Genomic DNA, 17,837 nt, shown 5'->3' with positions numbered 1-17,837 from the left:
TTTACTAATACTGGCGGTCATCTGTGATTTTTAGTGGGACTGCAATGGACAGATCGGACATTTTTTTGGGACCAGTGACATTTATACAGCGATCAGTGCTATGAATAGCCACTGATTACCACTAGGGGGCAAACAAGGAGTTAAATGTGTTCCCTAGGTGTGTTCTAACTGTAGGGGGATGGGCTTACTGGAACATGAAAGAGATCACGGTTCCCAATCACTGGGAACTGTAGAGCCCTGTCACGCCCCCTGTCAGAACGGGGAATTGCCTTGTTTACAAAAGGCAGTGCCTTGTTCTACCTCTGTAATAAGTGATTGCGGGTCACCGGCGGACATAGATTCCATCCAACCTGCGGGCACACTTCCGCAGCATGCACGGCCGCCATACTGCTATGGCAATTTGCGCTGAAAGGCCAACCTGGGCAGCTGGTCGGCAAGAGGTTAAAGAGTCATGTAGTCAATACTAAATGGTCATTTAAAGAAAACCATTAAAACCTTAAACTGGAACTTTTGGCAAACTTTTCTGGAGAAGCCATCATTGATGCCATCAGAAAAGCCTTAAAGTAGAACTTAATTTTCGATAGAGCAAGGAAAGGTTAAAGCCACGGTCAGCTTTTTTTCACCATGTGTCCCATTGCAGTGATTTTCCTTCACTTTCTGTCCCATAGCCAAACAGGAAGAAGTGAGAGGAAATCCCTACAAATTAAGGGAATTCCTTGGGGACCACCAGGTCACCAGAACTAGTATCGCCATTACAAGATTTCCTCTCCATTTTTCTGGGGACAACCCTACATTTGTTATTTTTTCTTTTACTTTTGCTTTCAATGATAAAAGTAAACAGGGAAAATAGAAAGAGTGAGGGCCGGTTCACACAGGGGGCGACACGACTTGCCGTGCCGCGACCTGACAAGTCGCCCCCGTTCTGTACAATGGAACCGTTCTAAGAGGAGCGACTCAAGTCGCTCCGACTCAGAAAAAAGGTTCCTGTACTACTTTTGGGCGACCTCGGGGCGACTTGCATTGACTTCTATACAGAAGTCATTTGCAAGTCGCCGCTGAGGTCACAGCGAGGCAAGTCGTGTCGCCTCGCATCGCCCCCTGTGTGAACCGAGCCTTAATCTCCTTAAAGAGGATGTAAACCTCCATTTTCAAGTTGTACCTATAGGTAAGTCTATAATAAGGCTTACCTATAGGTACATTAAATATCTCCTAAATGTGCGCCGTTTAGGAGATATTTACTGCGTCGAAGATGTCATCGGCGCAGTGCTGTGACTGGCGATTCCCACGCACGAGACTGGCCAGTCACAGAGCTGGAGTCCACAGCCCCGGAAGGAAGAGGGGCGAATATGGATGTGACTTCCAGCGGCAGCTTGGTTTGCATGTGTGTCACATAATGTGCTAGTATGCATTGCTTACTAGCACATTATGCTTTTACTTTGCAGGGAACAAAAAAGGAAGTAAAACCAATCAGGGTCTTTAACAGGAGAACCGATAGCAATAAAAACTGACAAGTGTTCTTATCCCGCTCCACTATATCCAAAACTTAAAAAAAAAACATTGGTCTTACTTTAAGAGCCACATTATACCCTGTAACTGCATAAAACCCTGTAGCTTGAGCCATGGGTAGAAGAGCCCATGTCCAAACAGACCTTGTGCAAGATCCCATATGATGGAAAACTGTTCTTTGGAAGTAATGGATATTCATGACCAATCCTCACCCAGTCTGTCAATCGACCTCACTATTTAGCTATGAGGAATGTGTTCACTTCCCAGCCTAAGGCTCCAGTCCATGTTAGTCTGTGCATTCCTGTTTCTCTGGTTGCCAGCCTCGGATTGTATTTTGACCACATTTATTGCTACCTGTCCTGATCTTTGGCTTGTCCCAGTTTCTGAAATTGCCTGTTGACTTTGTACTATACTATATGGTATTGCTTTTTAGCTGCCATCTGCATAGATCTGCCTAAAGACCGCAACCCAATACACCCACTGGGAATGTCTATAACTTGTGCAATGCTCTGGTGAGGATCTGATGGTATTTACTTACATATCAGCCTTTTTAGGGTTCACACACTCTCCAAACTGCTCTCCCTGAATATTCTGGAGATTTATTACCTTTTTTTCCTCAGAAGATGATGTTATTTCATGGCCAGACTGGCTATCCGTGCAGGCATATCAATTGAGGGGGAAGTTAGAACACCTAGGATATTTTGCAGATGTAATCAATACCATGCTGAAAGAAAGAGTGTTATGCCTACTTTACAGCCAGAGAAAGAAAATATTACATTTCCTCCAGACAGGTCTAGATATGAGGTCCAGCTTAACCGCTTCCCGCCCGCCCTATAGCCGAATGACGGCCTTAGGGCGGGCGGCTTCCCTCGCCTGGCCGTCCCTGGACGGCCTGGTGTTTACTTCCGCAATGCGCGCCGCCGCGGGCGCGCATCGCGGAAGCTCTGTGTTTGCCGTGTCCCCGGGGACAGGCAAACACAGATCGCTGTAAACGGCCAATCACAGCGGCCGTTTACAGCGTGATCGGCGTGTCCAATGGGAGATGATCTCATATGTAAACATATGAGATCATCTCTCAGCGCCGCTCTCCCTCCTCACACAGACAGCGTGTGAGAGGGGAGAGAAGAACGGCTGCAGCAGCAAAAAAAAAAAAAAAGAAAAAAAAAAAAAAGAAAAAAAAAAAGTGCCATCCTCCCCCAGAGCCATCCTCCCCCAGTGCCACCCCCCCCCCCAGTGCCATGCCCCCCCCAGTGCCATCCTGCCCCAGTGCCATCCTGCCCCAGTGCCATCCTGCCCCAGTGCCATCCGCCCCAGTGCCATCCACCCCAGTGCAATCCACCCCACCCCAGTGCCACCTGCCCGCAGTGCTATCTGTCCCCAGTGCCACCTGTTGTCAGTGCCATTTGTCCCCAGTGCAATCTGTCATCAGTGCCACATATAAGTGGCATCTGTCATCAGTGCCACGTGTTATTAGTGCCACATAGTGCCATCTGTCATCAGTGCCACGTATTAGTGCCATCTGTCATCAGTGCCACGTATCAGTGCCATTTGTCATCAGTGCCACCTGTCAGTGTCACGTGCCATCTGTTGTCAGTGTCACGTGTCATCAATGCCACTTATCAGTGCCATCTGTCATCAGTGTCACGCGTCATTGGTGCCACGTATTAGTGCCATCTGTCACCGGTGGCACGTATTAGTGCCACATGTCATCAGTGCCACGTATTAGTGCCACATATTAGTGCCATCAGTGCCACGTATTAGTGTCATCTGTCATCAGTGCCACGTATTAGTGCCACATGTCATCAGTGCCACGTATTAGTGCCACATATTAGTGCCACGTGTCATCAGTGCCACGTATTAGTGCCACGTGTCATCAGTGCCACGTATTAGTGCCACGTGTCATCAGTGCCACGTATTAGTGTCATCTGTCATCAGTGCCACGTGTCATCAGTGCCACATATAAGTGTCATCATTGCCACGTATCAGTGCCATCTGTCATCAGTGTCACGTGTCATTGTCCTGGTATTTCAAAAGTGTAATAAGTAGTCAGCAAGTTAGATGTGTAATTTATGCTTCTAGAACACGTGATGGCGCTCCCTGCATGTTGGGCCTCTCTATGTGGCCATGCTGTGAAAAAGTCCCACACATGTGGTATTGTAATACTCAGGAGGAGTAGCAGAATTTTTTGGGGGGTGTCATTTGTGGTATACACATGCCACGTGAGAGAAATAACCTATTACAATGACAATTTTGTGGAGAAAAATAAAGAAAATGAAAAATCTTAATTTTGCAAAGAATTGTGGGAAAAAATGACAACATCAAAAACCTCACCATGCCTCTTACTAAATACCTTGGAATGTCTACTTTCCAAAAAGGGGTCATTTGGGGGGTATTTGTACTTTCCTGACTTGTTCGGGTCACAAGAAGCGAGATAGGCCACCAGTACATCAGATGTGATCAATTTTGTGCGATTCGCACCACAGCTTGTAGACTCTATAACTTTCACAAAGACCAAATAATATCCACTAATTTGGGTTATTTTTACCAAAGATATGTAGAAGTATAAATTGTGGCCAAAATTTATGAAGAAAAATTAATAATTTGCATAATTCTGTCACAGAAACAAAGAAATATGCGTTTTTTTTCAAAATTTTCGGTCTTTTTTCATTTATAGCGCAAAAAATAAAAACCCCAGAGGTGATCAAATACCACCAAAAGAAAGCTCTATTTGTGGGAAAAAAAGGACACAAAATTCATTTGGGTACAGTGTTGCATGACTGAGTAATTGTCATTCAAAGTGTGAGAGCACCGAAAGCTGAAAATTGGTCTGGTCAGGAAGGGTGTTTAAGTGCCCAGTAAGCAAGTGGTTAAGTAAACGTCTCGGCCACTGTGCCATTTAACCTCTAATGATGCAGTTTCTTTATGCACTGCCTTTTATTCAGCCACCAAGTAGGAATAGTTGCCCCACAGAAGGATCGGTCTCTCTCATGCTAGACTATCTTTTACAGCCTCTTGGACTGGGCACAGCATGCAGCATTATCTCTTTGGACCCTACCCCACAATTTTTGTTTTGTATACGTTCCCATTTTCCACCTGACTTCTCTTCTTACTTGGTGCGAAGAGTCCTTTCCAAAAATGGGCATCCTTACTCCTCTAAATGAATTATGCTGCTGTAATAACATGTAGGCACCATTCAATGCAGCAGTACTGAAGCCCAGGGGAGCATGATGAGATCACAATTAGACCAAACAGCAGGGTTTTGATGCTCTGGGCTCACAGAAAGAGATCTCCAGCATAATTAAACCCAGAAGACTAGAGGTCAAACAATGGCAAGCCTCCAGGTTTCTCTCAGGGTAGGTTTCATTTAACATTCACAAAAGCCAATACTAGTACTCTGATTTTAATCCTAAACAAGTAATATTCTGATAGTTTGTAAATTAGGTGGAAAAAAGTAATCAGGAGGTTGTTACTTTGTTTAATTGATATGCAACATAAAATTTCCTTGAAAACGGAAATATATATACATACACAATGGTTTGTTAAAAGAATGGTGATTACATGAGCAAAACACAATCTAGTACTTATATAGACACCTAGCTGTTACCAGTATCTAAAGATTTTTTTATAATTTTGCTCAACCTGGAGACTGAACAATAGAAATCTACAAATTTCTCTATCCACGATAAACAGCACAGATGGACAAATGGAGACTATTGTATTTTCACAGCCAGACCCAAAATGCCCAAACAGTGCCCACAACTGACTGGATGCAGTGCGTCCGACAACATTCTGACTTGCTCCTTTGTTTTTTCATTTGAAGTTTGTTGGGCGGAAGGGCGATGACAAGGCTATCCATGGAGGATATTTTGGCCAGTTCATCAGAAATACCGATGAGCTCAGTCGTGTTCAGACTAGGATCCAAACCCATGTGTGCGAGTCCATTAGGAAGCTGTCAATTCTACAGACCAATCACCTGTGGCAAGTGAGGAAAAAAAAAAAAAAAAAAGAGAACTGCGCTAACCTCAAATTCCCAAAGTGAATTTGGATATGTGTGTGTGTGTTAAACTCACAGTATAAACCTTAGTGTCTTAATGTCTCTAAGGCCACCTCAAAAAAATATAGTGCATACTATTATATATACACAAATATATAAAACTAAATACAAAAATAAGACACAAGTGCGTGTCAATGATGTGAATCACCCAAACACGGCACAGATTGTATAGATCTCTGTGTATATACCCCTAAAAATAAAGAATGAAAATTTTCTTAAAACTGAAAAAATGCATAAAATAAGTTACCAAGAAAAATATTTTTAAAAACTCTATGTAATGTCCATATGATTATATGACAAATTACTGCTGTAAAGTGTCCATATGGTAAATAAACACCAGTGAAGAAAAACTTTGTATGAGTAGCTGAATTGGAAGTGCACAAATTAATAATCTTCTCCAGGAGTATAATGTGCTTTTCCCATCACCAAATGAATGAATTGGCTCCTTACCAGATCCGAGCGACCCCTCGTTACAGAGGGTCACCACAGGCAAGAACAATCAAAGGATATCCGGGTAGCGGTTCTCCCTCAGGCGATCCCAAATCTTTCACACAATGGGGCTATGGCTGTTGCTCCACATGTCACTCCCAACTCAACGTGGTATCACATAGGGAAAAACATAGGCTCATCCCATCTACTGGCTGCTGCAGCCTATGTTTTTCCCTATGTGATACCACGTTGAGTTGGGAGTGACATGTGGAGCAACAGCCATAGCCCCATTGTGTGAAAGATTTGGGATCGCCTGAGGGGGAACCGCTACCCGGATATCCTTTGATTGTTCTTGCCCGTGGTGACCCTCTGTAACAGGGGGGGGGGGGGGGGTCGCTCGGATCTGGTAAGGAGCCAATTCATTCATTTGGTGATGGGAAAAGCACATTATACTCCTGGAGAAGATTATTAATTTGTGCACTTCCAATTCAGCTACTCATACGAAGTTTTTCTTCACTGGTGTTTATTTACCATATGGACACTTTACAGCAATAATTTGTCATATAATCATATGGACATTACATAGAGTTTTTAAAAATATTTTTCTTGGTAACTTATTTTATGCATTTTTTCAGTTTTAAGAAAATTTTCATTCTTTATTTTTAGGGGTATATACACAGAGATCTATACAATCTGTGCCGTGTTTGGGTGATTCACATCATTGACACGCACTTGTGTATTATTTTTGTATTTCGTTTTATATATATAATAGTATGCACTATATATTTTTTTGAGGTGGCCTTAGAGACATTAAGACACTAAGGTTTATACTGTGGGTTTAACACACACACATATCCCATTCACTTTGGGAATTTGAGGTTAGCACAGTTCTCTTTTTTTCCTTTTCTGTTTTGTGTATTTTTGGTGTACATCTGAATTGCAGCTTCCGACCAGCATCATTTTCACTCCGTAATGCAGTTTTTTCCTCTTTGCTCTTACCTGTGGCAAGTGGCCTGTAAATGCATGGCAAGGGGCATATCCCGGCCGCAAACGATTGCCTTGTACAATGAGGGCTTCTTGGCAGGCTTGCACACGTAGGTTTGGACTCAAGTCTGAACATGCCCTAGCTTATCACTGATCAGTAGGGATGAGCTCAGGCATGTTGGATTCTAGTACAAATCCACTTGAGAGATTCCATCAGAAAGCAGTCACTATACTCGATCAATCACAATAGGCCAAGGCATTCCCTGCTTCACAGTTGCACATATACATGTCCCTTGTATACATGCACCTGTGGGGGGGGGGGGGTGCAGGTAACGTCTTTGCCTTAATAATTGGCCCACTAGAGGTGACAGCTTTCAAGTGGGATTACTCAGGTGCGTTCGGGCTAGAATCCGAACATGCTTTAGCTCATCCCTATTGATCAGGATCCAGATGAAATTTGCTCTGTATATGGCCATCTAGTCTTAAGCTGGCCATAGATGGAACAGAACCGTCTTAATGTTGATCCATGTGTGGCCACTCCTGCTTAACAGAAGTTGTTTTAACGACGGACTTCCAGTAAACAGTCTTGTTGGAAAAGCTCTCAATCAGCAGTGGCAGCCAATGAGCTACAGACTGATCAGTGTATTCTAACAGAGGAGCCCTTCTGTCAGAATACAATGACACAGCGGGGAGGATTCCTCCATCCACCTCAATTGTGTGGATGGGGGATTCAGTTCATAAATTTTTTTGTTCAGTTGCCCCGGTGGTTAATCAAAAAAAAAAGAAAAAAAAGTAATCTAATATCAGCCCTATGTGGCCTAAGTCTAGTACACACGGGTCGAATGATGGGTGCCCAACATTTAGCCCATGTGTACTGGAATCGGTTCGACTCAAGAACGGGCATGACCAAAAAAGGTCTGCCGATCATCTCCCGATCAATGCCCTCAGCCAATGGCTGTACCAACATCCTATAGTTAGTACAGTGGCTCCTCCTGAGCTGTCAGTTTTTGTTCAGCCTGCTGGGTTGAACAAAAAGAAAAAAAAAAAAAAACGTGTTTTTCCCAAAAATTAGCACTACCCCGAAAATAAAACCTAGCGTGATTTTTGGGGAGAGCTTCAATATAAGCCCTACCCTGAAAATATGCCCTAGTAAAGTCCTTGTAAAAAAATAGAATCCGTCTTGAAAAAAAAAAAAAAAAAAGAAGAAGATTATATAATGTCCCATGTGTCCCCTTTTGTAAAACTTTATTGTGGAAAATACCTTAGTTACAGCATGCCCTGCTGGAGATCTTCCTCTCTCCTCCCAGCTGATGTCAGTGGCCCCTCCCTTTGCAGAGCTCGGAATGGGCTGACATCAGCAGAGATCTCAGAGTGGGGAAGAAGAGCTCCAGCAGATCATGTGAGCGCCCAGCGGCGCTGTAAATATGGTATTTTCGACAATGAGGTTAAAAAAAGGGAGACTTGCTGGACATTATATATTTTTACAAAGCAGATTATATATTTCTACAATAACTTTCTAAGGTTTATTTTTGGGATTAAAGAGGGGTTCCACCTTAAAGTGGAACTTCCACTCATCAGAACCCTGCCCCCCTCTGGTGTCACAGTTGGCACCTTTCAGGGGAGTGCAGATACCCTAAGACAGGTATTTGCACCCACTTTTGGGCATAGACTCCCACGGGAGTCTATTCCTCTTCCTGTCCCGGCGCACTGTCTGCTGGGACACACACGGGTCCCAGAGACAGCGCGGACGTTTCTTCTTGCGCTGCGCGACTCGCCGCAGCGCTTCACTTCCTGATTCCCTCACCTAGAATGGTGGCAGCAGCAGCTGAGAGATTGATCGCCCTCAGCTGCCGACATCGCTGGACCCTGGAACAGGTGAGTGTCCATTTATTAAAAGTCAGCAGCTGTAGTATTTATAGCTGCTGGCTTTTAATAATTTTTCTTCCAGTGAAATCCCTCTTTAAAGATGTCATAATGATGACTTCTGAGCTGACGGGGGAGAGAAGACAGGGGTCACAGATAAGAAAATAAGCCCCAGTGGTTTTTTTGTAGCCAAAAATATAAGACCTGGTCTTATTTTCGGGGGAAACATAGTACAGTAGGCTTAGAGCTCTTTTCAGTTCCATCTATAATGCACAATCAACTAGCGATAAAATTCAAATCACACACAGCTACATCAACAATAAAGTAAGCTTTAAAGGTCATATGACTCAATTTACAAAAAAAACAAAAAAAACCCATGAGCACAAGGATAAGGATCTTTATTTTAACATGTATTTTTAAAGCTTGTTGAAAATAATTCACAAAAAAAATAAAAATAAAAATAAAAGAGGGGATCCTTATCCTGATATCTTAGCTTTGTTAATTGTGCCTATAGAGAAAATAAGTAGTATTTTACAATGTTATAAATAAAGAATCCATTGAGGGTTATTGTTTAATGGTGCAAGATGCAGGTTTACATTCAAAGTGCAGCACTCTATAGCAACAAAAGATTTTGGTTTGCTACATTCAAATCACAATTGGTTACCCAACAAAGCACACATTATATTCCAACAATCGACAGGAAATAAATGACCATACTATGAAACAAATTACATTTTACGGTTACGTCATTTAGCTGCCTGTATTTCCAGTTATACAGCTGTAAAATTCAGTACGACTTTACCTTGAAGGTTCTTGAAGCTGAAATACCTGCCACTTCCTGGTTCTGCCATTTGTCCAGACTCAGGGGTTGTCAGCGATCTGGCTTTGACGTCTTGCTGCTTATCCACATAATAATGGGCGACTAGGAGTTACTGACCTGCTTCTTGAACTGCAAACAGGAGTTGGCACAGGCCAACAGCAGTGCTGTCTGGTCACCTTTGAAAGCTGGAGTGTGGGGCAGCTAAAAAACAGGATCTGTGAAGAGAGCAGGAACTTGGCTTTACCTCTCCGACCCCTCCCCTCCAGGTTTTGTACTTCCCAACAGCCAATGGGAGCTGAACACTGGAACCCAGCTGAGCTGCTCTAATCACTGGCTTTCCACTAGGCTGCTTTCCTGTCTCACACTCACTTTCCCACTTCCCAGGCTTTGTCTGCTTTGTCTCTTTTACACTTTGTGCGTGACACCCACGTCCCACTTCGGAATTTGTAAATACCTGAAGTGTGCTTTCTGTAAATGGCTTGGCTATTTTTAATTTTTTTTTGTGAGTATTTATGAATACCAAAAGTCTAGCCATTTATAGTTATGACTAAACAACAATGGAACAAAAATGAAAATAGTAACAGAAAAACAAAAACCATTTGAGACACTGCGTCACAAGTCAGCATGACGGAGTTATTTCCACAGACATGAGTCTTCATGCACTACCTGCCGTAACTGTATTAGAAAAAGAGACACTGTTTTTTTATTGGCCCAGGTAAATAAGGGCTCATGCACACAGGCGCTTTTTGGCATACAGCATAAACATGGGGTGTATTTTAGCATCGGGATATAGAGCCAAGTACAGCTGGCCAAAAGAATTCCCCATACACACTATTAGGTTTTATGCAGATTTTTGTCTTCAGCTTTACCAAAATCATGTAGTGCAAGGGCCTGCCTGATTGCATACTAATTGGAACTCTTAGACCCCTTTCGCACTGAGCCGCCCCAGGCGCCAATGCTGCTACATCAGCGCTTTGCTGGCGGTATCACAGCGCTGCCCCATTGTTTTCGATGGGCATGAGTGGTGGAGGAGCAGTGTAGGATTGGTTTATTCACCGCTCCTACACCGCTGCAAAGAAGCTGCTGACAGGACTTTTTGTGGCGCCTTGCCAGCGCATCACCCCATTGTGAAAGCACTCTGGCTTTCACACTGTGTTTGCAGATGAGCCTTTTTTCAGGAGCTATTTTAGCGCTGTAGAGCTTGAAAAATGCCCCAGTGTGAAAGGGGTCTTAAGGTTTGACCTCATATTATATGGTTTTGATAAGTCTGAAGACAAAAGTCTGCAGAAAATCTAATAGTGTGCATGGGGCTTAACCACTTAACAACCGGCCCATAGCCGAATGACGGCTACAGGGCGGTTTCTTAACTCTGGGAGGGCATACTATGACATCCTCCCAGAATTCCGCTCCGCCCCCTGGAGCACGCACCCGACAACATCCCTGACCGCTGGGTCATTGCGTCCGTTTACCACGTGATCACACCATCAAATGATGGATCATTTCACTTATAAAAAAAAAAACAGCGTCATATCATGACGCTGGATCCTCTCTTCTCACACTGTACCGATCGGTACACAGAGCAGAGAGGGGGAGAGATCAGTGGCAGCAACGCTGTGGGCTGGATGTGTAGTGCCCACAGCGCTGCTCTGTGACAATTGCAGTCATATCCACCGATCCATCCATTCATGCTCAGCCATCCCTCCATACTCTGCAATACCTTGGCTACTCTGCAATACCCAGCAATACTCTGCAATACCCAGCAATACCCTGCTATACCATGCAATACCCAGCCATACCCTGCAATACTTGGTGATACCCAGCCACTCAGCGATACCCAGCCATACTCGACTTTACCCAGCCTCTGTATGTGGCCAGTCTGTGGAAGTCTCACACATGTGGTATAGCCGTACTCAGAAGGAGTAGGAGAATCAATTTTGGGGTGTAATTTTTGGTATGTACATGCTATGTGTTAGAAATATTGTATAAATGGACAACTTTGTGTTAAAAAAAAGAAAAAAAAAGAAGAAAAATGCGTTTTAACCACTTCCCGCCTGCTGGCCGTCATATTACGTTCTTGACTGTGTGCGGGGATATCTGAATGATGGGTGCAGCTACAGGCATCATTCAGCTTTTTCAGCCGGTGATTCCCTAAACCATAAGAATGATCATAATGGCTGTTCTGCTGCTTGATCGTTCTTACGGGAGGCAAGAGGGGATCTCCCCCCCCTCCCACCGCCCTCCGGTGCTTATACCGACTCACCGCTACAATCGAAGCCAGGATCTTTTTTTTATTTTAGGCTTTCCAGCCTAGAGGTGAGATGTGGGGTCTTATTGACCCCATATCTCACTGTAAAGAGGACCCGTCATGCCATATTCCTATTACAAGGGATGTTTACATTCCTTGTAATAGGAATAAAAGCGATCAAAAAATTATTTTTTGGGGAAAAAAAAGTGTCAAACTAAAATAAAGTAAAATGAACAATAAATAAAAAAAAATTTAAATCGCCCCTGTCCCCATGTGCTTGCATGCAGAAGCGAACGCATACGTAAGTCCCGCCCAAATATGAAAACGGTGTTCAAACCACACATGTGAGGTTTCGCTGTGAACATTGGAGCGAGAACAATAATTTTAGCCCTAGACCTCCTCTAACTCAAAACATGTAACCAGTAAAAAAAAAAAAATTAAAGTGTCGCCTATGGGGATTTTTAAGTAGTAAAGTTTGGCGCCATTACACGAGAATGTGCAGTTTTGAAGGGTGACATGTTGGGTATCTATTTACTCGGTGCAACTTCATCTTTCACATTATGTAAAAACATTGGGCTAACTTTACGGTTTTGTTTTTTGTAAAGCACAAAACTGTTTTTTTTTCCAAATAAAATGCGTTCCAAAAATTGCTGCGCAAGTACCGTGCAAGATAAAAAGTTGAAACAACCGCCATTGTATTGTCTAGGGTCTTTGCTTAAAAAAAATATATAATGTGTTGAGGTTCTATGTAATTTTCTAGCAAATAAATGATGATTTTTACATGTAGGAGAGAAATGTCAGAATTGTCCTGGGTGCTCCAGAACGCCTAAAGGTCCTCCCTGCATGTTAGGCCTCTGTATGTGGACAGGCTGTAAAAGTCTCACACATGTGGTATCGCCGTACTCGGGAGTAATAGCAGAATGTGTTTTGGGGTGTAATTTGTGGTATGCATATGCTGTGTGAGGAATAACCTGCTAATATGTCAATTTTGTGAAAAAAAAATTAAAAAAACTTCAAAAAAACTCACCATTCCTCTTTTTAAATAAATTAGAATGTCTTCTTTCCAAAAAGGGGTCATTTGGGGGGCATTTGAACTTTTGTACTTTTCTGGCATGTTAGGGTCTCAAGAAATGAGGCCGTCAGGACTTCAGGTGTGATCTATTTTCAGATATTGACACCATAGCTTGTGGACTCTACAACTTTCACAAAGGCCAAATAATATACACCAATCTGTACTTATTTTTTACCAAAGATATGTAGAAGTATACATTTTGGCCAAAATGTATCAAGAAAAATTACTAAATTTGCTAAATTTTATAACAGAAACAAAGAAAAATTCTTTTTTTTATTTTTTTTTTTTTTACAGAATTTTTTTTCCTTTATAGCACAAACCCCCCCCCCCCCCAAAAAAAAAAAAAAACAGTGATTAAATACCACCAAAAGAAAGCTCTGTTTGTGTGAAAAAAGGACAAATATTTCATATGGGTACAGTGTTGTATGACTGAGTAATTGTCATTCAAAAATGTGAGAGCACTGAAAGCTGAAAATTGGTCTGGTTATTAAGGGGGTTTAAGTGCCCAAGTGGTCAAAGTGGTTGTAAACCCTCCCCCATAACTTTTGCACATCTAAATCATCATTAAAAGCACTGCTTGATGCTGTATGTAAATGTCACCTTACTTGCTCCGTTGGCATGTAATCTGTAGTATTCTTTGTAGTGACGTCAGCTGCACATGCGCATCTCTCCCCGCCCCTCCCCCCCATTCACAACACGCTTCTCCCATTAAGAAGCGTGCCGTTAGACACTGTGTCTGTCATATCAGCTCCCCGGGGCACTGCACCGAGATATCGCAAGACTACAGTCTCGCCTCATACACCCCATGTCAATGTGCGAGAAAGGGCGGAAGTATATTACACGAAGGACACAGAAGACCGCAGTTTTGATGGCCCCATCTTATCACAGGAAGGACAAACTTTAAGAGCTGGAATAAATTAAGGAATATGCAATTTTATTTTAGCTTATTCACTGGGTTGGCACAAGCATATGGGATGTGATCAATGGTAGCAGCTGTCCTCGATAAGCATTTGGAACCTTATATGGTAGCTCGCAAGAATTTATTTGTTTTTAAAGAATGTCTTATGCCTCGAAACATGACCAGACTTTTCAACATCAAAAGTCTGACGGAATGATTCCGGCAGACTATTCGATCGTGTGTGGGCTGCAGCGGACTTTTGATTTGCAAAAGTCTGACAGACTTTAGAAATGGAACATGTTTCAAATTTTTCCACCAGAACTCCGCCGGACCCAGTTCCTACCGAGAAATCCGCTCGTGTGTGTACTAGTTCGACGGACAAAAACCTATGCGAGGGCAGCTATTGGCTACTGGCTATGAACTTCCTTATTCTAGTCTGGTCGTACGTCATCACATTCGAATCCGTCGGACTTTGGTGTGATTGTGTGTGGCCAAGTCCGTTCATTCAGAAAGTCCGTCAGAACTCTGTCAGAACTCTGTCAGAACTCTGTCAGAACTCTGTCAGAACTCTGTCAGAACTCTGTCAGAACTCTGTCAGAACTCTGTCGAAAGTCTGGTCGTGTGTACGCGGCATTAGAATACCTTTAGCTACGGGCTTGTTTAACAACTTCAGCCCCAGAAGGATTTGCGGAGACTAATGCCCCATACACATGGTCAGATTTTGAAATAGTTTAATGCAGCGCATTCTCTTCTTCTTTATAATGTTAGAATAATGAAGTTGTTTTGCTGCTGATATTCACACAGAGTTCTGACAAACCGACTTCTTTAACCACTTCAGCCCCGGACCAATTGTCAGCCTAAGGACCAGAGGTCTTTTTACAATTTCGCACTGCACTGCTTTAACTGGTAATTGCGTGGTCATGCAATGTTGTACCCAAACGAAATTTGCGTCCTTTTCTTCCCACAAATAGAGCTTTCTTTTGATGGTATTTGATTGCCTCTGCGATATTTATTTTTTACGATATAAAAAGGAAAAGACTGAATAAAAAAAAAAAAAAAAAAAAGATATTTTCTACTTTTTGTTATAAGAAAAATCGAATGAACTAAATTTGAGTCATACATTTAGGCCAAAATTTATTCAGCCACATGTCTTTAGTAAAAAAAATGTCAATAAGTGTATATTTATTGGTTTGCGCACAAGTTATAGCGTCTACAAACTAGAGTACATTTTCTAGAATTTACAAAGCTTTTAATTTAGGACTGTCTATCTAATTTCTTGAGGTGCAAAAATGGCAGGGCAGTACAAACCCCCCCCAAATGACCCCATTTTGGAAAGTAGACACCCCAAGGAAATTGCTGAGGGGCATGTTGAGCCCATTGAATATTTTTTTTTGTCCCAAGTGATTGAATAATGACACAAAAAAAAAAAAACGAAATTTCGGCAGCCGAAACATATCGGCCGAAAATGCCCTTTTTCGGCAATTTGCCGAAAGGGAAAAACATCCGACAATGGAGCCAAAATGGGGCGTGGCCTGGGTGGGGGATGGGGCTCCACCCCCCGCCCCTGGTGCCGCCCATCATGGGGGTGTCCTATAGTGCAGGAGAGCCACCTCCGCCGCCTGTATGATCACAGCGCCAGGAACATCACAGCTTTCATTTCAATAGCTGTGTGTTCCCGGCCGCGCGCCGTCACATACAGCCCCTCCCCCTTGTCCGGGCACTTTGATAGACAGATCACGCGCCAATCCTGTGCCCGGAGAAGGGGGAGGGGCTGTATGTGACAGTGCACGGCCTGGAACACACAGCTATTGAAATGAAAGCTGTGGTGTTCCCAGCGCTGTGATCAAACAGGCGGCGGAGGTGGCTCTCCTCTCTTCCCTTCACACGCTGGCTGCAATGGGGGACACACTGGCTGCAATGGGGGCACTGGTGGGGCTGCATTGATCTCCTGTACCACGTCCTCTGTCTCTGACCATCTCCTGTACCACGTCCTCTGTCTCTGACCATCTCATGTACCACATCCTCTGTCTCTGACCATCTCATGTACCACATCCTCTGTCTCTGACCAGCTCCTGTACCACGTCCTCTGTCTCTGACCAGCTCCTGTACCACGTCCTCTGTCTCTGACCAGCTCCTGTACCATGTTCCCTGTCTCTGACCAGCTCCTGTACCACGTCCTGTCTCTGACCAGCTCCTGTACCACATCCTCTGTCTTTGACCAGCTACTGTACCATGTCCCCAGTCTCTGACCATCTCCTGTACAATGTCCCCAGTCTCTGACCTTCTCCTGTACCATATCCACAGTCCTTGACCTTCTCCTGTACCATGTACCCAGTCTCTGACCATCTGCTGTATAAAAAAATATTTTTTTTTAAACATGTTTTGGTATCGGTGCCGTTTCGGGATCGGTTTCGGCCTAGTGTGTTTTTCATTTTAGGTATCGGTTTCGGCACCAAAAAAAACAAACATTCGGTGCACCCCTACTGAACACCCCTTCCTACACTAGTTCCTTAGCCACTTGTTCAGTTCCCCAAGTTCCTACTGCCTCTCTGGTGTGGCTCTATTCTATAGGTCCTTGAAATAATTTTTTAGGACTCCACTTTCTTCTCACTTTGTCATTGGTGCAAAATGTGTACCATGACAGCTAGGTCCTCCCCAGCCCCACCCAATAATCTGTCCACCCGCTCCACGATGTGCCAAACCCGAGCGGCCAGAAAACAACATACTGTTCGACAACCACGGTCTTTATGACAGATTGCTCTCTCTGTGCTCCTAATAACTGAGTCCGCTACTACCAGTACCTGTCTAACCTTTCCTGCATCTCTGCCCCCTCCTTACCGGAGCTGTCACTCCCCTGGCAGCTAGGGGTGGGTGTCTGCTCCAGCACTGCCACCCCTGAGCTTATATCCCCAGAATCATGCAACTTGGCATATTTGTTGGGGTGTACCAATTCAGGACTGGCCTCTCTACGCTCTTCCCTTTACCCCTCCTTCTAGCGGTCACCCAGCTACCTACTTCTGGCTCCTGTGACTCTGTGTCTCCAACCTCGTCTACACTAGCCCCCGCCAGCACCTGCTGAGAAATGCCCTAACTCCTTTCCAGGTTGTTGATGCTGCACAGCGTTGCCACCTTGTTTTCTAGATCCAGGATCTTGGCTTCCAGAGAAACAACTAGCTGACATCTCGCGCAGCAGTATTTGCCCTCAATTGGTTCAAGGAACGCATACATGGAGCAGAATGTGCACTGAATGGCATCACCAATCCTGTTGGACATTTTTACCCTTTATTCTAATGGGGATAATAATTAAAGACTTTCTATTGGTACTCTACTCTCAAAATTACCTCACAGCCCCTCTCAGAACTCAGCGCCACTGCTCTCAAGAGCCCTAGGCACTCAAGGTACTCCCAGGTACTAAATTTACTCCGGTTCACTCCAGCTATTCTCAGTTCTCCCAGAACTCTCAGTACTTCCAGCTACTAAAGGTACTCCCAGTTACTCCCTGGTAGTAAAGGTACTCCCAAGTCCTAGGAGGTACTCCCAGGCACCAAAGGCGCTCCCAGGTACTAAAAAGGTATAGTACATTACATATAGAAAAAATGTGTGGTTATACCTGGCATATTTAAAGTGCATCCATGGTCAAAACGTAAAATCGTATTCTGAATAATCTGATTGAGCCTAAAGTTTGCAAACTTTTGCAAAAACTGCAAACTTACCTTGAATTCTGTGACACTATTCTTTTTGACCTCTGAGTAGGCACTGCTGTTTCACACATTTTCCAGATATCTACTTGCAGGCAGCAAGGTGCCATGGGATATGTAGTCCTTAGAGATTGAAAGTAAACTGCAGTGAAGAGGTTGTAAAGCATGCAGCGAATGCAAGAAGTTGTGGAAAGAGAAGTTCAGCAGGCAGAACTCACAACATGAAAGGAGATTTTTCAAGAAAGCTTATAGTCAATTGCCAAATATA

General features: G+C 43.6%; 1 protein-coding gene across 2 annotated transcripts in view; it reads right to left on the bottom strand.

The window, feature by feature from the left end:
* The window catches only part of PRICKLE4 (prickle planar cell polarity protein 4), a 133,344-nt gene that overhangs the window by 39,518 nt on the left and 75,989 nt on the right, over window positions 1-17,837 (bottom strand). The window contains exon 1 of one of the 2 annotated variants that reach the window (XM_077481371.1): window positions 9,639-9,918. The exons of the other annotated variant lie outside the window; for it this stretch is intronic. Within the exon in view, the coding sequence (XP_077337497.1) occupies window positions 9,639-9,687 (49 nt within the window). The 5' untranslated portion in view covers window positions 9,688-9,918. Of the gene's footprint in view, window positions 1-9,638; window positions 9,919-17,837 lie in introns of those variants that run through there. 2 annotated transcript variants of the gene reach the window in all.

Source organism: Lithobates pipiens, unplaced genomic scaffold (assembly GCF_037356315.1).
Source record: "Lithobates pipiens isolate NorthernLeopardFrog02 unplaced genomic scaffold, aLitPip1_a1.2 Scaffold_16, whole genome shotgun sequence".
Lineage (NCBI taxonomy): Eukaryota > Metazoa > Chordata > Amphibia > Anura > Ranidae > Lithobates > Lithobates pipiens.
Note: the sequence above shows the minus strand (reverse complement) of the source record. Positions and strands in the feature narration are given on the sequence as shown.